Source organism: Brachyistius frenatus, unplaced genomic scaffold (assembly GCF_029030835.1).
Source record: "Brachyistius frenatus isolate BFR_SWC_R1_liver_20210118 unplaced genomic scaffold, ASM2903083v1 Contig_27, whole genome shotgun sequence".
Lineage (NCBI taxonomy): Eukaryota > Metazoa > Chordata > Actinopteri > Embiotocidae > Brachyistius > Brachyistius frenatus.
In genome coordinates, this window is record NW_027210626.1 from 2,186,856 (window position 1) to 2,204,160 (window position 17,305).

General features: G+C 39.6%; 1 protein-coding gene across 1 annotated transcript in view; it reads right to left on the reverse strand.

Annotated features, from left to right (window-relative positions):
- Positions 1-1,230: 1,230 nt before the first annotated feature.
- abca12 (ATP-binding cassette, sub-family A (ABC1), member 12) overlaps positions 1,231-17,305 on the reverse strand; it is a 66,922-nt gene continuing 50,847 nt past the window's right edge. The window contains 14 exon segments of the mRNA XM_069698548.1: positions 1,231-2,057; positions 2,542-2,679; positions 3,795-3,900; positions 4,129-4,221; positions 4,536-4,639; positions 5,257-5,391; positions 7,728-7,878; positions 8,682-8,791; positions 9,449-9,653; positions 10,091-10,344; positions 10,622-10,784; positions 12,969-13,084; positions 13,296-13,473; positions 15,871-15,925. Of these exon segments, the coding sequence (XP_069554649.1) occupies positions 1,953-2,057; positions 2,542-2,679; positions 3,795-3,900; positions 4,129-4,221; positions 4,536-4,639; positions 5,257-5,391; positions 7,728-7,878; positions 8,682-8,791; positions 9,449-9,653; positions 10,091-10,344; positions 10,622-10,784; positions 12,969-13,084; positions 13,296-13,473; positions 15,871-15,925 (1,913 nt within the window). The 3' untranslated portion in view covers positions 1,231-1,952.

The following is a 17,305-nucleotide window of genomic DNA, read 5'->3' on the forward strand; positions in this document are numbered from 1 at the left end:
TATACTGTTTTGTATCTGTGCTGTTTGTGTCACTGTGTGGACTGTGTTGACAGGTCATCATTGTAAATGAGAATTGGTTCTCAATTGATTTTACCTGGTTAAATAAAGGTCATATATATATCATTAGTAGCAGTACATACATTTTTCAGTAGCTCTGAAGCCTCATTTGCACCACTACTCTATTTGTATGTGTATTTTATCAAATGGTGGAAAGTAACACAAATTCTCAATTTAAATAGATACAATTTTATGGTTATGCTACTTGTACTTTAGTATTCATGTGACAGTTTTAGTTACTTTTAAAATGTACTAGACTTGACTCAATGAATAGGCTAATATATAAAGCTTTTACAACTGTTAAAGGATTGAAGTATTGGTTTTTGACTTTTTTGCCTTTTACAAAAAGCAGTGTCATTGGGGTCACATTTCAGATGTCTGAGTTTTTAACAGCTCTACAAAAAAGTGTTTTTTTTTTTCCCCTTTAAACTTCTCGCATGGTTTCATTTCACTAAATCTTCAAATGATCCAAAAACTCAGCAAAAAAACTGAAAACAGAGGTCACTACATTGTTTTTCGTCTTTCCTCTTCCAGTAATCCTTTAACAATCCCTCAGATTAATAAACTGCCTCTGTGTATAAAACTGTATATAAAGTAGTTCAAACAAGCTCCACCTGCAGCAGCTTCAACAGTACGTAACATGCTGCTTAAACACCGATGCTTCAGTATTAATGATTTAATGATGTCATATATAGTCATATATCAGTCAGAGACCAAATATGTAGGCTACTTTCATCCAGTCCAACTGACAAGTCATAACTGGTTTAATGAGGATAAGATACTGTAGATATTTCAAATAAGTTTGGATGCATTTGTGTGCAGCTTGAATCAAACACTGTGAAACACTGTGCTCATTTTCTGTTAGTTTCAAGGTGACAAACCTCTTTTTTTTTTAATTCTTTTTTTTTTCAGTTTTAGGTGTGACCTTTGGCTATAATTGGCTCTCTATGTTTGTGACAAGCCAACAATATTCTCATCAGGTGACTAAACTTTGAGAAAATAACACCAGGCATGAAAAGCTCCTATACTAAATCACTAGAAATGTAATAAAACTGAAAACTGCTGGCATGTTAGTGGATTAGGTCGACAATAGCAGCAAAATCCCAGATCTTAAATGAGTCCCAGTGTAGAGCCATATTAAAAGACTTTTGCAATAGGTAAACAAACAGCAGCTGCATTTGAAAAGTAGCTTTATTACAGTTATAAAAATAGGCTTGATAAATTCAAGACCACATAGAGCTGGTCCATAAGCAGGAAAGTCTATTAAATATTCTGTATATTAATTCCAAAAGTTAGATATGCCCTCAGAGGAAGTGTTAATGAGAAGGGGAAAAGTGCATATTGAGTTCTGAGTGTGAATATTTTCTTTTGTCAAATTCCATCTGGTGGGCATAATTACATGTACAGCAGATAAATTTTTTTACTTCCTTACACATTTTATATATTTATGGAGTAATTGCCTGAAGATGATGTACAAACATGGTTTGCCATTACTTAGCTCAAATGAGAAATAGAGAAAAGAGTGTTTGGGATTTGCTATTGTATAATATTCTAGTGGTGAACAGTACCCCAACCCCACAGAAAAAATATTAGAACAGACAACCTTCATAAATGTTTAGATGTGATTTAAAGGTGAACATACAAGTGGAGTCATGTGACCTGTAACATATACAAAGAGTGAAAAAAAATAAGACACATTTATCAACTTCATCTGTGCATGGATGCAAATTTGTTCTTAATTGTTTGATTTGGTGAGGACATAAAAGTAATTTACCCTTCATATGACCACTCAAGAGACTTTCAAGAAATAATCAGTTTTTTAAACATGAATGGTTTAAACTTTTTTTTTTTTTTTGTTTCACCTCACAGCGGCCAAGGACAAATGGCAGTCAGCTCTATGTTTGTACTGCCTTAATGGAGTCAAGGCCATCCGATTCGTCTTCGCTGTGAATCGGTATGGTTTCCATGCCAATCTTCCCCATGGCAAAATTGATGAAGACCTGTGGAGGTTCAGTAATAAGGTAAGAGCCATGGCAATATAAAAGGGAATTGTTTTTTCTCTGAACTTCATACTTTTAGCTAATCTGCCGGTCAGCTTCCCACCGCAGCCCCCCTCTCTTTCTTCTGCCCATGGTATCTTCCAATCCCAGAGCCCCAGAGGGGGCAAAGTGGTTGAAGAATATCAGCACTGGCTGCATATAAAGCTCATGGATTCTCTCCCTAACTCATATTCCATTTATTTTCCCTCAGGCATACCCTCTGTCAGTTTCCCTCTGCCTCTTTTAAACTTTCTCTACTCTGTCTTTCACTCCCACTCAGCTTTCTTCTGTCCCTGCAGCCCCTCTCGCCCTCTCTCTCCTTCCCTCATCTCCTGTCCCTTTTTTTTCTTTTCTGTTGCCCGCTACCGTCTTCCTAACTCTACAAAACCTTGCACTGGTTCTCCATCTCTCCCAGTTTATGTCCTGTCTTTTTTTTTTTTCTCACCTCATCCAGTGTGGTCTGGTTCACAGAGAAGTGTTTGATCTGCAGAGCATTCTTGTTGGACTCCAGCTGGTGGAAGATGTCAGCCACCCCTCCAGGAGCTACTGGTATGTGGTACTCCACCATGGCGGAGTGCTGCTCCTGTGTGTTGGAAAAGAGCACACAGTTAGGAGGTTAAATATTTGAAAAACATCACAATGCTCTCTGTGCAACCAAAATTATGTTGCTCGATCATACAATATTACGAACAATATTTGCTGGGGGAGGAAATCAAAAATTTGTTGTTAGTCTATATGCAGTATACTGGGTATATACTATTTTTGGCTCAGCAAGTCAGCAATTTTGATAAACAAATTACCAAATGGGTGACGAGTTATTAATGTCAATAAAACGGTTCATTGTTAGGATATTTCAAAGCTGTACCAATCAATATTATCACATTAAAAGTGTCTATAATGACTCTGTAATGTGAAAGCGGTTAATCACACTGACAAATACACAATTAATTGAACGAATTACCACCCGACTGTGAAAGTATTCTCAGCTCTATAAACCCATTTGTTTTACGTGGTCATTTTGATTCATTCTCACCATTCAGATCAATATAATTTCAAGCTGCAACAGGCAGCTGTTCTGAGAAAAAAAACAACTCTGATAAACCCATTGTATTTAATCTAAAAGTTATCAGCTGGCTTGTAAATACGGTGGAGCATTCAGCAGCTAAAGAGAGATATTTCCCTCAGGAGTTGGTGAAGACTAAAACAGAGATAAGGGAGGAGTGAGGTGGACAGAAACATGACTCCAAATTAGCGCTTATGTTGCTTTGTGTCTGCTGGATCTGTAAATAAGCGAGTGTTTGTTAACACTTTTGCCTTAAACACTTTATAAGGTAATAATATGTAAAAAAAAAAAAACAGATTCAATGCTGCCTTTAAGCTATGAACTGCAGCCAGGTTATGTGGGGAAATATATGGTATAACTAGGATATAACTAGGTCCAACACAAGTTAGTTAGAAGCATTACAACACAGACAGAAATATGCCCAAAAATGCTTTATAATTTAGAAGCATATTTCTGTAAAACATCATTCATTAATGTTTCATAGTCTTTAAATCTTTACCAAATTTGATTCACTCAAACACATGTACAACAACATTCCCAAACTTATTGCAACATTCAACTGCAAAATTAATTAATTATTTTTGCTCTCCTCTACCAAGTCCTGTTCACTTCTTTAGATAGCTGACAAAGCTCACCTTGAGATAAGTGCTGGGGAATCTGCGCTGCATGAAGCCAGTGATTGCCTCGGCGTCACAAGAGGCCTTGGCCAAGTACATCTTCACAGTTAACCCACTGCCAAACCTGCACAAAGGAGATTTTATGTACAAAGCAGTGTTATTACATGTCTGAGGAGTGGGGTGGTGAGTCCGTGTGTGTTTGTGTGGTGGATGGTTCTGTTCTTAAAGTAAAATTGAGCGTTTAGTTGCACAAAAGACCATGGGGGGTGGGGGGTGGGGGGTGGGGGGGCGCTGGAGTCAGAGTGGGGAGAGCGGTAAAGGCTGGATTGGAGGATGAGTAGAGGTCACTAACCTGTTCTTAATGTGCTGCAGGGAGCCCAGGCATTGGAACTGACCTTCCACCATGATGGCAAGACGGCTGCACAGTGCCTCACACTCCTCCATGCTGAAACACGGAAACAAAGAGAGAAAGATAGAATGTCATACGAGGTCCCTTTAAGCTTAGTGTAATTAACAATGCCCGCAGTTATTTAGAAATAAAAAAAAAAAACATACATTTATTTTAGTTGTTACACTTTGGAAAAATATCCAAAAACAGCATGTGCTAGAATGCTCAACAACTCTGCACAAAGGACGAATGAATGTCATCTTATTTTTTGCATGTAACTGGAGCCCTTATACCAAGCAATTTTTAAATGTAGGAGTTTTGATTTGTATTTTTCCCTGTCAAGAATAATCCTTATGTGATATTTTTCTAACCTGTGAGAGGTGAGGACCACGGCACATTTTCCTTTTACTTCTTCAGAGATGATTTTCCAGAGGTGACGTTTGGTGTGGGGGTCCATGCCAGAGCTTGGCTCATCCTGTGAAGAAAGGAGGAATGAGGTTAGCAGGATGATGAAATCATCATAGAGAGGTCAAGGGAAAACATGGAGTTAGTTGAGATAGGCAGCATGTAGTAAACAGTGTAGTACATGTGGTAGGAGAAGGACAAGCGATGGGGTGAACAAGAGCGAGTAAACACAAGTGCATAAATGCAGAATAGGAGAAGAGGCTGGAGGCACAGTGTTGCAGGCAAAGCAGAAAATTGGAGGTTAAGTGAGGGAATGAAGACAAAGAAAGCAAGAAAGGCAAGAGAGGAAAAGTTCAAGAAAGGATTGGGAAATGAGAAAGACACAGAGTGGAAAAGGATGGAGAGAGGTGAAGACAGAAGGAAGCAAAGAGATAAAGAGAACAGAGGATTTGATAGAGACATAAGGTAGAAACAAAGTTGAAAAACAAGGGAGAAGACTGCCCTTGGGTAGGCTTGAAGAAGCAGTCTAATTAACGCTGAGATCTGTCAAGTAGGGGATCAATATCTACCCTACTTCAAAGACCATTTCAGAAGGAACTGTGTACAGTTAGTTTAATATTTGTTGTCTGGTGGCCTGTTAGGAAATTAAATGGGAAGCTACAGCGGTGTGAACAGATGTGTCCTCACCAGGAGCAGGATTTGTGGCTTGCCAATGAGAGCCAGCGCAGCAGAGAGCTTCCTGCGGGTGCCGCAACTGTAACTATCAGTAATGATGTTCCTGTGGACGTTCAGCTCCAGCCTCTTCAGGAGGTAGTTCACCACCTATAAAGGAAACAAGCAGGGGATTAAATAGTGGTTGAACACAATAACACAGTATGAGAAGTGACTATAGTTTAGTAGTCACTGATCTCAACTGGACGCTGGCTACTTAGATTAATAATATTTAACTTATTGCCACCATGTTTTACCTAAAAAAACCTAATAGGCCACTTTTACATGTGAATTTCAACAAATAAATTATTCATCATTGGATTAACGGCCATCTTTAAATATTTTACATGCAAAAGTACAAAATGTCAATTACAGAAAACAACAACATTTCTTTTGTTTTCTTCTACAGTATATGTGTTTATATGTGAAGGAAGGACCATGTCTGCTGCAAACCACTGATCAATACAGGAGATGTGTTATAGTCTTTGCAGTCATCTAATGGGAGTCAGTAGGTTTAATGTTTGCTCTCTGTAGCTGTATCAGCATAAAACGGAAAAAAAATAAGGAAAATGAGACACTTTCATAGACTAGTTTCATGCAGCACATGACGATGAAGCCAAATCTCATCTGTAGCTTCAGCAGAGCTAAGAAAACACTCGACCTTAACAGTAAGTTGATTTTCTATTCCATTAATCCATCAAGTGGTGCCTCTCTGTGGAGCTCCAATATGCCACTACATATACTTCAGTGACTGTTCTCAGCAGGAAAATGAGGATTTAAAAGGGCAAAAGTCAAAGGGAGGCCCTGCTCCTTATTGGCTCCTTGATAGTCATGTCCTCTCTATAATTGGCTTCTTTTATTCTGTCCAGTGCAGCAACAGAGTAAATAACTGAGGTATCTATCGGCTCCACTCCCATGCATATTTAATTTTGTTTGTGCAACAGTGATGACTTTACTCAATGACATTATCCGATCTAAAACTCTATGTAGTCGTGGGGCTGCAGAAACTGATGCAGCATGATCCATTTAGACTAGAGCATGTCAGTCTATCCTTTGTGTTGAAGCCCAGTGAAAGCAGGAACCAAAAACCCTTAATGAATCATAACCATTGCAGTCACTTCAAAATCTATGAGCTTGCCTATTAATCACATGAAATAGTGTGCTGTGAATACCGGTTCTTTTTCAAATAGCTTGAGGTGATTTCCTCATCGTCTAGCTTTAGCCGTTTTCCCTTCAGTTGGCAAATTTGGAAACCAGATCAATGAAGCAAGCTTAATGCGATAGATTCCTTAGTTCACCTAGATTCTCTGCTTTTGCTCTGTGAGAGGATTAGAGTTCACTGATCAGAACACCCTCTGCTAAATTACACTCTTTAGGCAAATACACAATATTCAGCATCTAAATTTGAATGATTAGCACCGGCAGCGTGGCATAGGCCTGACAGGTTCAGATCAAAATATTTTGTTTTTTTGTGTTCTCTCATAAAAGCCACTTTCTATCACCTTTGATGTAACAGCTCATTACGCCGACAAAACCATGTCAATGCAAAATGACCCCATTAAGGCTTGTCTCATTATCCACAGCCAGGGGACTGTCAGTGGGAGACAACATAAGAGGGACTCTATATATAACCTCATTTTTGTGAATTAGCCCGACGCCAGTGCTGTAGACATTATACCCATTGTCGTCAGTACCCTGACCAGAGAAGACGAGCTATAACAACAGCAGTGACGGTGATTAGTGCCAGACGGATCCATTTCTATGAGCAGACTTGGGAGTGTGTGTGTTCTGTTCTGTTGGTAACAGCACCGCCACTGTTAGAGACAATTCATGTTTTTGTGACACAGGCAGATGTCTTTTTTTCGCATACAATTTAAGTTTGCCTTGATGTTTTCTGCAAATTTCCACACTCCTAAGAGCTGCTTATTATCTGCCTCTTTTTGTTGAAGAAGAATATTGAGATGAAAAATCAGAAATCATATCATCTGTTGATTGGTTGCTCTGCAGTATCCTCTTATGTCAGCAGCAGTGAAAAATGGGCACACTCAGTAATCACCACAGAAGCTAGATTGATTAGTTCTCAGAAAGATAAATGGGAAGAATGGGGCTAAAGTGACACATCAAATAAGATCCTCTCATCATCAAAGCATCATTTAAAATATAAATTTGCCTGTGCTGAAGCAAACAGCTTTGGCTTAATTCATAAGTTTGGGCTGTATGAGCTGACAACAAAAGCTTTTTCCATTCTGCCCCACATTGTACAGCTTTCAGTACACATCACTCAACGCTTCACACCCTCTGATTCAATATGCATGGAAGCAACAGCTGCTAGTCTTGCAGAGGGAGTGCACCTTTGAATTTCTATCAGATCCTGTGTCATTTTGTGGATGATGTTGTCACTACTCAAAGCTTTGAAAGGCAGCACGGAGTCCGCAGCTCCTCCTTACCCCATCTATCTCTCTCTTTGAGATGCCACAAATCCGAGCGTAAAAGTACAAATGCTCTTCTCCAGTGAGCAGATTGTCCAGTGCATCCACCTGGGGACAGTAGCCAATGTTAATCCCCTTGTTGCGGCACTCCATGATGTCCACCAGCCGCCTGGGAAAGAAAAAACACACAAAGAAAGAGAGATTTACTCAAATGGCATCCACCACATGCAGTAGGGTAGATTGACATGTAGAGTGTTTTGCTGGACCTGCTGTCTGTTTGTCGTGTGCTGTGCTGGAAATACCAATCATGTTGATTAACAGCAGAGCAGGAATTCAGTCCCTGCATGAAGTACAATTCATCCGCACTTGTTCACAACCTCCTAAACTGGCTTTTTTGTTTTAATTATACAACATGAACAACTGCAGATTAATTATACTTCATGCATGCACCAAATGTTCTTCAGTCTCATGAGCACAGTGCTGCTTTATACTTCAATAGAAGAGCCTAAGATACAGATTTAAGATACAGTTGCTATTTGCTAAATCCCAAACCATTTATGTTAAAATTTTGGCTGATGTCAAGCAATAACCTCCCTCATTTGTTGATATTTGTGTTATGCTAATTTAATCTTGCTCGGATGCATTCGTGATTAGATCGTGCAGCTTGGGCACAGTAGGTTTGCTTCTATATCGTCCTCCATAGTGATTCATAGTGATCAATTAAGGGTCAATATTTTTTTCAGACTGTCACATACTTAGTCTGAATGCCACATGTTCAGTGTACAGCTAAGATTCATTTGTGCGGAAAACAAGCAAGGTAAACTCTATTTCAGCCATACGAGGGGTAGTAAAAGCATATACCAAAATCCTTATAAAGAATAATTCGATGCAAGTAATTATAGTGCGGGTATCAGAAAGTAATATAGAAAAATACAAACACACACTGAATAAATAAATGATTGTACAGCTCACCCATCCCTGTCCCTGATCTGTGCGGTGCCATCAGTGGGGCTAACGTCTCCGGTAAGCATCTTGAAGGTGGTAGTTTTTCCTGCTCCGTTCACTCCCAGCAGACCAAAGCACTGGAAACAAACACTCATTTCTTAGTAGCTCAAAGCATTTGACCACTACACAGCACAATGCTCTTTTTTAAAGATTAGAGAGATGTTGGTGTTGATTTTCAGAGCTATACACTGACTACACAAAGAAACACTAATTAAGAAGTGAGTGTTGCTCCTACAGCCAGCCATTATAAGTAACACTGTCCATCAACTTCGGCCTTAAACTTTATATTTTTATTCCTGGCATAACAGGTATGTTGTTCAGTTTCAAACACTAGTCTGAAATCGGTTAAAATAGAATATACAGTCGGTCTTTAGAGAAGAGTCAAATTAAACATTACATTTGTCACTTTAGACTGACTGAAGATGAATGTGAAAGTGCTGGGTTGTCTTTTTAGTCTCTATGTAAATAGTCCTTGTTACAGAAGCCAACAGTGCTTTATAAATCCACAAATGTGTTTACGGCTACTGTATATAAATCAGTGAGTTGTTTGTCATTAAAATAAGTTCAATCGACACCAGTCTACCACTCCTCAGCAATAACATAATGCAGATGATATGATTGTTTGAATAATTAAAGAGTTATGTCATTATTTACACAATGTCCATTTTGTTACCTTACTGCCTTACATTAATTTCATTGTATCAGTGATCTGTATTCCCAAGACTGATGCTTACCTCTCCTCTGGGGATGCCCACAGACAGCTTCTTGACAGCATGGACTTTCTTCTTGAGGTGTTGGTAGACCTTAGTGAGCTGGTTGACCTGCAGTATGTCTGAGTTGGCTGCTCCACTGGACACTCGCACATGCTCAGCCACCACATCCTCATCCCTGTCCTCACAAGACACTTGTGGCACCGTCTTTCTTCCCAAAATCATATGCCTATAAAGAGGAAAGTAATATTCATAATAACTGCAAAGTGTTGAAGTTACTGTAAGTAACTGGCTTTTATTTTTTGAAGAAAGAAGGTGGATATTCATCTTAGCTCATGTAGAATGAAACAAATAATTGAAATTGTACTTGTAATTATCTTATTTAATTACTTAAAGTGGATCTGTCGTATATTTAACCACTGTGCATATACTATGCTTTTAATATATCTCACTTTTATATTCTGAGCTACAAAAAGACAGCAAATCGTTTTACTTTTAGCAGAAGGCACAACCTTCGGATGTGCAAGTCCAATCCAGAAGAAAAACAACTAAAAATGGTCTCTATTCAACAGTCTGAATATATTCTCAAATGAATCACAAGGCTGGCTGTGAACAGTTGATCATTCATAGCATGAAAATACCAACTCTAACTTCTGTTTTCCACACCTGACTTTGCGTATGAGAGACTTGTTGAGCAGAAGGCGCAAGGTGAAGAAGAACAGGCCTTGGATGAAGGAAGAGATCATCATCCAGCCCAGGGCATCTGTGGAGAAAGGGTTCTGATAGGTGTCGATGCCGTAGCCGCTGAGAATCTGGACCTCAATGTTCATTCTGGCCAGCTGCATCAGCCCGTTCCCGAAGTTGAACTGGGGGAAGATGAGGAAGGCCTGGCTCAGCTTCTTGAAGATGTCCTGGATGACCTGTAGGAGGGAGGACAAGATATTAAGGAGAGGAGGGCAGAGGGAGGGAAAGAAGTGAGGATATAAAACAGACTCTAAGGTGGCCTCATAGCTAATCTTGAATTGTCCACCTTCCTTTTAATGGCTATGTGAGGTATATTTGCACTTCTCACCTGAGCCAGAGGGACTGACTGGGCTTCATTCAACTCTTAATGAGGACTTAAGTGTGCATTTAACTTCCTCACATTTAACACATTGAGAACAAAGGGCATCTTGACTCTTGGCAGTTTATTCTGACCTCGGGATTATGCATTGCAATTTGACCCAGAAAGTAGAGGACGGATGTGGAAATGACGGTATTGATGCTGATGAAGAGGTTGATGCACACGTAGGTGATGAAGGCCATCTCGGCATCCTTGAAGACACCCGATAACAGATACATCCAGGGGAAGGTAGCAAACCTGAGAAGATGACAGAGACGGGATACTGTAAACGCAGCATCAACTAAGAATAACTCTACACCTTAAAATAGACCTCCTGTGATCTGGTTGGGTTGGTTTCAAATACAGAAAGCTTTCAAAAGGCAAAAGCATAAAGTGGATATGGAAATTTGATACAGTTTTCTTTGACAAATGCACCTTTCTGAAATGAAACAACCTTGCCTTTTTTAACTGAAGTGGCTGAGGTCTTGAACAGACTAAACAGAGTAGCTGTGAGTCTGATGAAAAGAGGCACCAAAGAGAACTGCAAAGGGAAGGTGGAAAATACCACACCATGAGGAATGTAAACATTCAGTCATGACGTCAAAACAGAGGAAGATAAATTACTTCTCTCTTTATTACCCAGGTGGCTGAACATTCCCCCCCCCCACCCCCCCGTTTTTTTGGTTCTAGCTTTTCTTTCACATAATCTGCTTGTTCATTTGATTGGGTGTGTCTGGGTCAGCGAGACAGAGAGGGAAGAGAAGGACGGAGAAGATGATGAAAAAGAAAGAAAGCAGGGTGGGAAATAAAAGAGACAGACACAAACAGATAGAGCCAGACAAAGACAAAGCATCTGCGTGCCATGCCCAAAAAAAAGGTGCTTGGTGGGCAGACTGTGGGTGCCAAGCCATGACAAGGAACAGAAGCGAGAAGGCTGCCGACCAGACCAGGTGGGCGCAGCCTGACAGATGGAGCACTGCGATTACTCATTGCTTGGGAGCGAGACATCTGCCTGATAAATGAGGAGCAGAGTGCTGACTTGGCCTTCGAAGATCGAGGGCTCAGGACGAAGCCTGCAGACACGGGAGCTCTAAACCTCAGCTACAGCTGGGGAGTGATGTAAATAATCCAGATGAGGGAAACATGACACATCATTGGTTTGATACCTTCCCGAAATCTAAATCTCACTGTCAGATGGATTTTAAAACCTTGGTATTTCAAGAAGCCCCTATCTCACACTAAGTCATATTGTTATTGCCATAAGCCCTGTTGCTTCCTGATCCCCTTCTCTCCCTCTCTCCAGCGTCTTTGGCTTGAATGGGATGAACATATTGGCAGTGATTTTTCTATCAGCCTTTCAGTCCGACCACCATCTGTCTTTGCAAGAAATTCAGAAATATTTAGTTGTGTTTGCATTTGAACAACAGCAGCCTCCGTATGCTTGACGCAGTAAATCCAACACACAAAGTAACACACAGCAGGGGCTGGAAATCAAAGTGCATATGTGGAGACAGGCTTTTGAAAATGTAGAAACTTTTGACTGATCTTTGCATCTTTGACTTTGCATCCTGTCCTCTGAAAGGAACATATTTCGATTCAAACAGTGTACTGTTTGGCAATAAAAAAAACTCCTTGGATGCTTTGGCTACAAACTGAGGAACATGGTAAAGCTGCAAGCATGAAGAACTATTCAATAAGTTTGCTTCAATCTGAGCAGTTCACATGCTTCAGGATGCTTGACATAAATCATGCTTTTGCTCTCAGTAGTGACTTCACCAACACAGCCACACATACTAAAGCCACAACATCCCCACATTTTTTGACAGATTTAATAGGATGCCTTAAAACAGAATATTTTTACACTCCACATGTCTATCATTCAGGTTGATCTTTGCTTGCTTGGGATTGAATCTATCTTGGTGTGAAGTTGCTTCTGATTGGATTTTGGAAGACAAAACAAAGCAAAACTGTAAAATTACAACTCAATGTGTCTCTTGTAAACATCTTATTCTAGTGTACAGACTAACCTCCTAGTTTAAGATTGACCTGTTAAACCTGCTATAGTTGTGAAATCATTTTCAGATTTACCTCTAAATAAAGTAACTCTGGAAAAACTGCTTGTTTTCAACCTGTATGTTTGTCTCACTGTGTTTGCACACATACATTCTAAGTGATATTGCCACATTGTGAAATCTTAGCAATCAGTGAGGACAATGTTCCCATAATAGAACGAGAGCCAGAGCTATTAATTTTCACGATGGAACAAAAAGGTGGTATAGCTAATGTGGTGGCTTTGTCTCTGTATGATTCTTTCAAAATTTTCTGAAAATAAATTTAGGTCAATATCATAAAGAACAAAGGCTAAAAGAACAACAATGGAATACCAATCCACAATGATTTCTCATAAGACTCAGTAAATTAATCTAGTCCCCATTTACTGACCCAAAGAGCACCAGTAGGAGTGTGATGGCAGCCAGGTTTTGCCGCTCTGTAAATGCTGGAATCTGGAAGGCTGCGATGACACCGACGGTCAGAGTCACAGGGATCATGTAGACAACCTGTGGAAAGAGGTTGGACATTATTCAACAGCAAATATATTATAAGAAAAAAATGGTTGTTTATGATAAATTATTTTATGTTATCAAATAATAAAATAATAAGCAATGCTTTTGCTTTTGTTGAAAATATTTTAACACATGCTTTCACAAAATTTAACCAGCTTATTGAAATGTGAATTTGGGGCTGCTGTTGGGTTTGCGAAGATGTTACCATGTCATAAAAGAAGTTCACAGCCCAGTACAATGGCTCGCTGATGCCTGCGATGTGCTGGAGCCTCTTGGACCCACTGTGGTGCTCACTAACTTCATAGATGGCAAAACTGGCCATCGTAATTGAATAACCCGTCAGCACACACATAGCCACGAGGATCTGGAGCATTCCTTGGACGCTGTAAAGAAAACAGATGACATGATTTTGAATCAGTGGTGGAAGAAATATTCACGTCCTTGGTAGCTGAGTAAAAGTACAAATAAAGCAAGGTAAAAATACTCCATTACAAGTAAAAGTCCTACATGAAAAATCATACTGCAGCAGAAGTACAGAAGTTTTAGCAGCAAAATAAAGTTGCAGTATTAATGTAAAAGTCCTGTTTTGGTTCCTCTGACTGACATATTATTGTATCTGACATCATTAGATTATTAATCGAGAAGCATCAGTGTGTAAGCAGCATGTTACTGTTGTAGCTGCAGCAGGTGGATTTAATGTTTTAATTCCAGGGACAGCAGATAAATCTGAGGGGTTGTCAGATGATTACCGGGAGAGGAAAGAAGAAAAAACTAACTTCTGATCCACAAATCTGTTTTCAGTTTTTCAACTTTTTCTCTAATCTTTGGTTTTTCGTGAGATACTGGATCATTTGAGCATTTCTTAAAATGAATCCACATGGGAAGGTTACAGGGAAAACTCTTTTAAGTGGGTCTGTAAACAACACAGAGATATCTGAAATGCACACTGATTTTTGAGAAAGCTAAAAAAGGTTGGAAATCACTGGTTCAATCTTTAACAATGTGTTGTATTTAAAAACTTGTTATATCATCCATTTTGTCAAATTTTCATCTTAAAATAGATGGGTGGGTGGATGGATGGATGGATAGATAGACACAGAGAGTATGTCAAACTGTCAGACAACTGTAGAGAAAAGTATTAGAGTGGAAGTATAAAGTAGTGAAACATTTACATTTGAAAGTAAAGTACAAATACCTTAAAATTGCACTTAAGTACAGTACTAAGAGCAAATTATTTAGTTACTTTCCACCACTGTTGTGAATTATCATTTACCTGCGTCGACTCTATTAACGGGCAGCACTGTATATTGTGCTGTGCTTATATATCTCTAATCATTTTCCGAGGTAAGACTGCAGTGCTACAGTAGAGACAACAAAGTACGCAAATGAGTCAATACACTCTGGTATGCTGGATCACTTTGAATGAGGCAACCTGGTGTAAGTCTTCCCTGAAAACAAACGGCCTGTTCTAAAGTCCTTCAACAACTTATCCCATCATTCCCTGCTGGGACCTGACTCATTTGAACTTGAAGTGGTTCACAATAAATGGAATCCAATTAATAACAAACAGCTATGTAAAAAAAAATGAAGAGAGATGTTTGTGCCTTTGACGAGATGATAACCGCAAAAGAAACAGATGGATTCATGAAGAGGTCAACTTCCCCGTTATTGCTGTATCGTCAGTAAGTCAGTGCTGCTGTGAGTCTGCAGAGCCTATTGTCTCCAGAAATCCAATTGAAGCTTTGATCCCTTCAGTTTCTTTTCAACACGGCGTCCTCATTCAACTTTCTCGATGCCAGACCCGTTCCTGTTCTTCTCCCATGCTCTCTCACCTACCCTGCATGCAACTGAACCGCTGTGACCACTCCCCTCTGGCCGGGGCACAACAACACCGACCAAACAGAATCAGCTGCATGAGGCTGAAAAGAGGATGAGGATGAAGCTGGCAGAGTGACCGAGTGGAAAGGAGGGAGAATAGCAGAGAGGGACATGTGGTGGGCGTTTTAGGGCAGCACTAACTACAGAGGATAGCCAGGAGCTGCAGCTACTGAACACGCTTGTTATCAGTCCAGCCAAGATAGCCTTCGAATTCCTCCCATGGGTAAAGCTACCGCATTGAGAGAATCAAGACATTTGGAGTAATAAGTCTGCTGTATCTTTAACACGGCTCAGGCCAAATCAATAAATCAAGTGCGGAAGCCAAGTATCTCCCTGGAAGGAGGGGGAAATGTGCACTTAAAGCCGCTGCAGCACCTTGGCAGGTTACGGAAATGTTACACAGACATAAATATGGAGTATGTGGAGAAGCCAGTAGCACGTTCCTCTGGATCTTTGCATTTATACATGCGCACAGCCGTTTCCCTGTCGAGAATGTGGAGTATTTTTTAATAAACTCATTTTGGGAAGTAGGGTAGAATCAGTCCACCTCAGTGCCACCTTCAGGATAAACACTCATTATACTGGGACTCTGATCAATAGTGTAAGCTCAGGGAAATCCATTTAGAAAATCAAATATGGGTAAATACTGCTGTCATGTACCTCCCTGCCCTGAATCCATCCTGGCTTTGATGTTCAGAATTGAAAAGTAGGAAGCCTTCATAATTTATCTTCGGTCAGCCAAACAACAGCCATTATTATTCATAATGATGTGACTAACTATGCAATATTTCACCAATTAACATGCTAATACGGATCTTCTTTTGTTTTGGGCAAGTGCAGCCATTTGTGTTGTTGTATACTGACAGTGAAATCAGCAGAAGAATCTTAAGTGCGATCCTTACATTGTATCTTCATCATCCGCCCGTCCAAAATAGGGGTGACTGGAAACTGAAATGGCTGTAATAGAAAGAAACAGAGTATTTTGTTAGCAATAGAAAAACAACAGCATGCAAGCTATTTTTCAGCACAGGAACCAAATGAGCAATGATATTCTCTTAGCCTGGGACACAGTCAATTGAAAAATATAGTGCAAGATGATTTCATTTGCCAGTTCACACACAGAAAATTGAATTTTCTTTGTCATTTTTTTCAGGGTCTTCTAGATGCTCATAGATATGAACTGCTGCCCTGCATGCTTCTGTTTACACTGGCTGAGACAGGAAGGTTCACATAAAGCCCAGCAGCCCCAGAGCAGGTGCACTGCTCAGGGGACCTTTGGTAGAAGTGATGGGTGGCACTAACTAATACATCGATAATTTATGACACAACATAACTACTGCTCTGATATTAAATGTTCCCATATCTGGTTTGTACATTTCACAATAGGACACAACTACAGCGGCAAAAAACAACTTGATTTCTTTGACAATCTGTTGATTAATCAATAAACATTTAAATTTGTATTCAAATGGCTCATTTTGTCTAACAACAGCCCACAGATATTAATTATGTGTCATATAGCAATGACTGCCAAACTGTGGTACGCATACCACCAGTGGTCCGTAAGGTTCCACCTGGTGGTCCTCAAGAGTTTTACTGAAAGGCTGAACAATAGCCCTCCAACTGACTCAAGTCCAAAAACGTATCATTTTATTTTATTTTATTACAAACAAAAGTAATTACATATATATGTCATATTACAACGACGTTTCAAAAGATTAGTTCCTACTTATTTAAATATTTAAAAATATATAAAAAATATGATTTGCCTGTGCTTAGCTACGTAGGGTGCCGTGAGGTACAACAGTCTAGTGCTAGCTTTACACTGTCGGAAAATGTTGGTATCTGCAGTGGGAGGTGGGACTTGGAAAACGTTTTCTATACATGGCAGTACATAGTCCGATAAGTTTGTGAACCTCTGACTGAGAGGGTTACAAACAGACCAAATATTCACATTTTAGAGGCTGGAACTTGGGAAATTCTGCCATTTTATCTCAAAAATGTAATGGATTGATTATTAAAGTCTTTACTGTTCTTTTCTTCTGTTGACTAACTTGTAAAATAATTGACTAAATTTGAAAAATGGATCAGGAAGTATAACATGTTTAGCACATTGTAGTTGTCACTGACTCAAGCTGGGAAAGTATTTTCTTTTCATTTTAAAAGCATTAAATAGGTTATTTTTTTCAGGTCACGTCTTCTGAAGGTGGATTATCAAACACTTGAATAACAGTATGTTTCCTCAGGGAAATGAGTCAGAAATATTTTTTTAGTCAAAACATTGTTGTTGGTGGAAATGATCAGGATCTATAGTGTAGACGGTGGTGATCGGTGTTC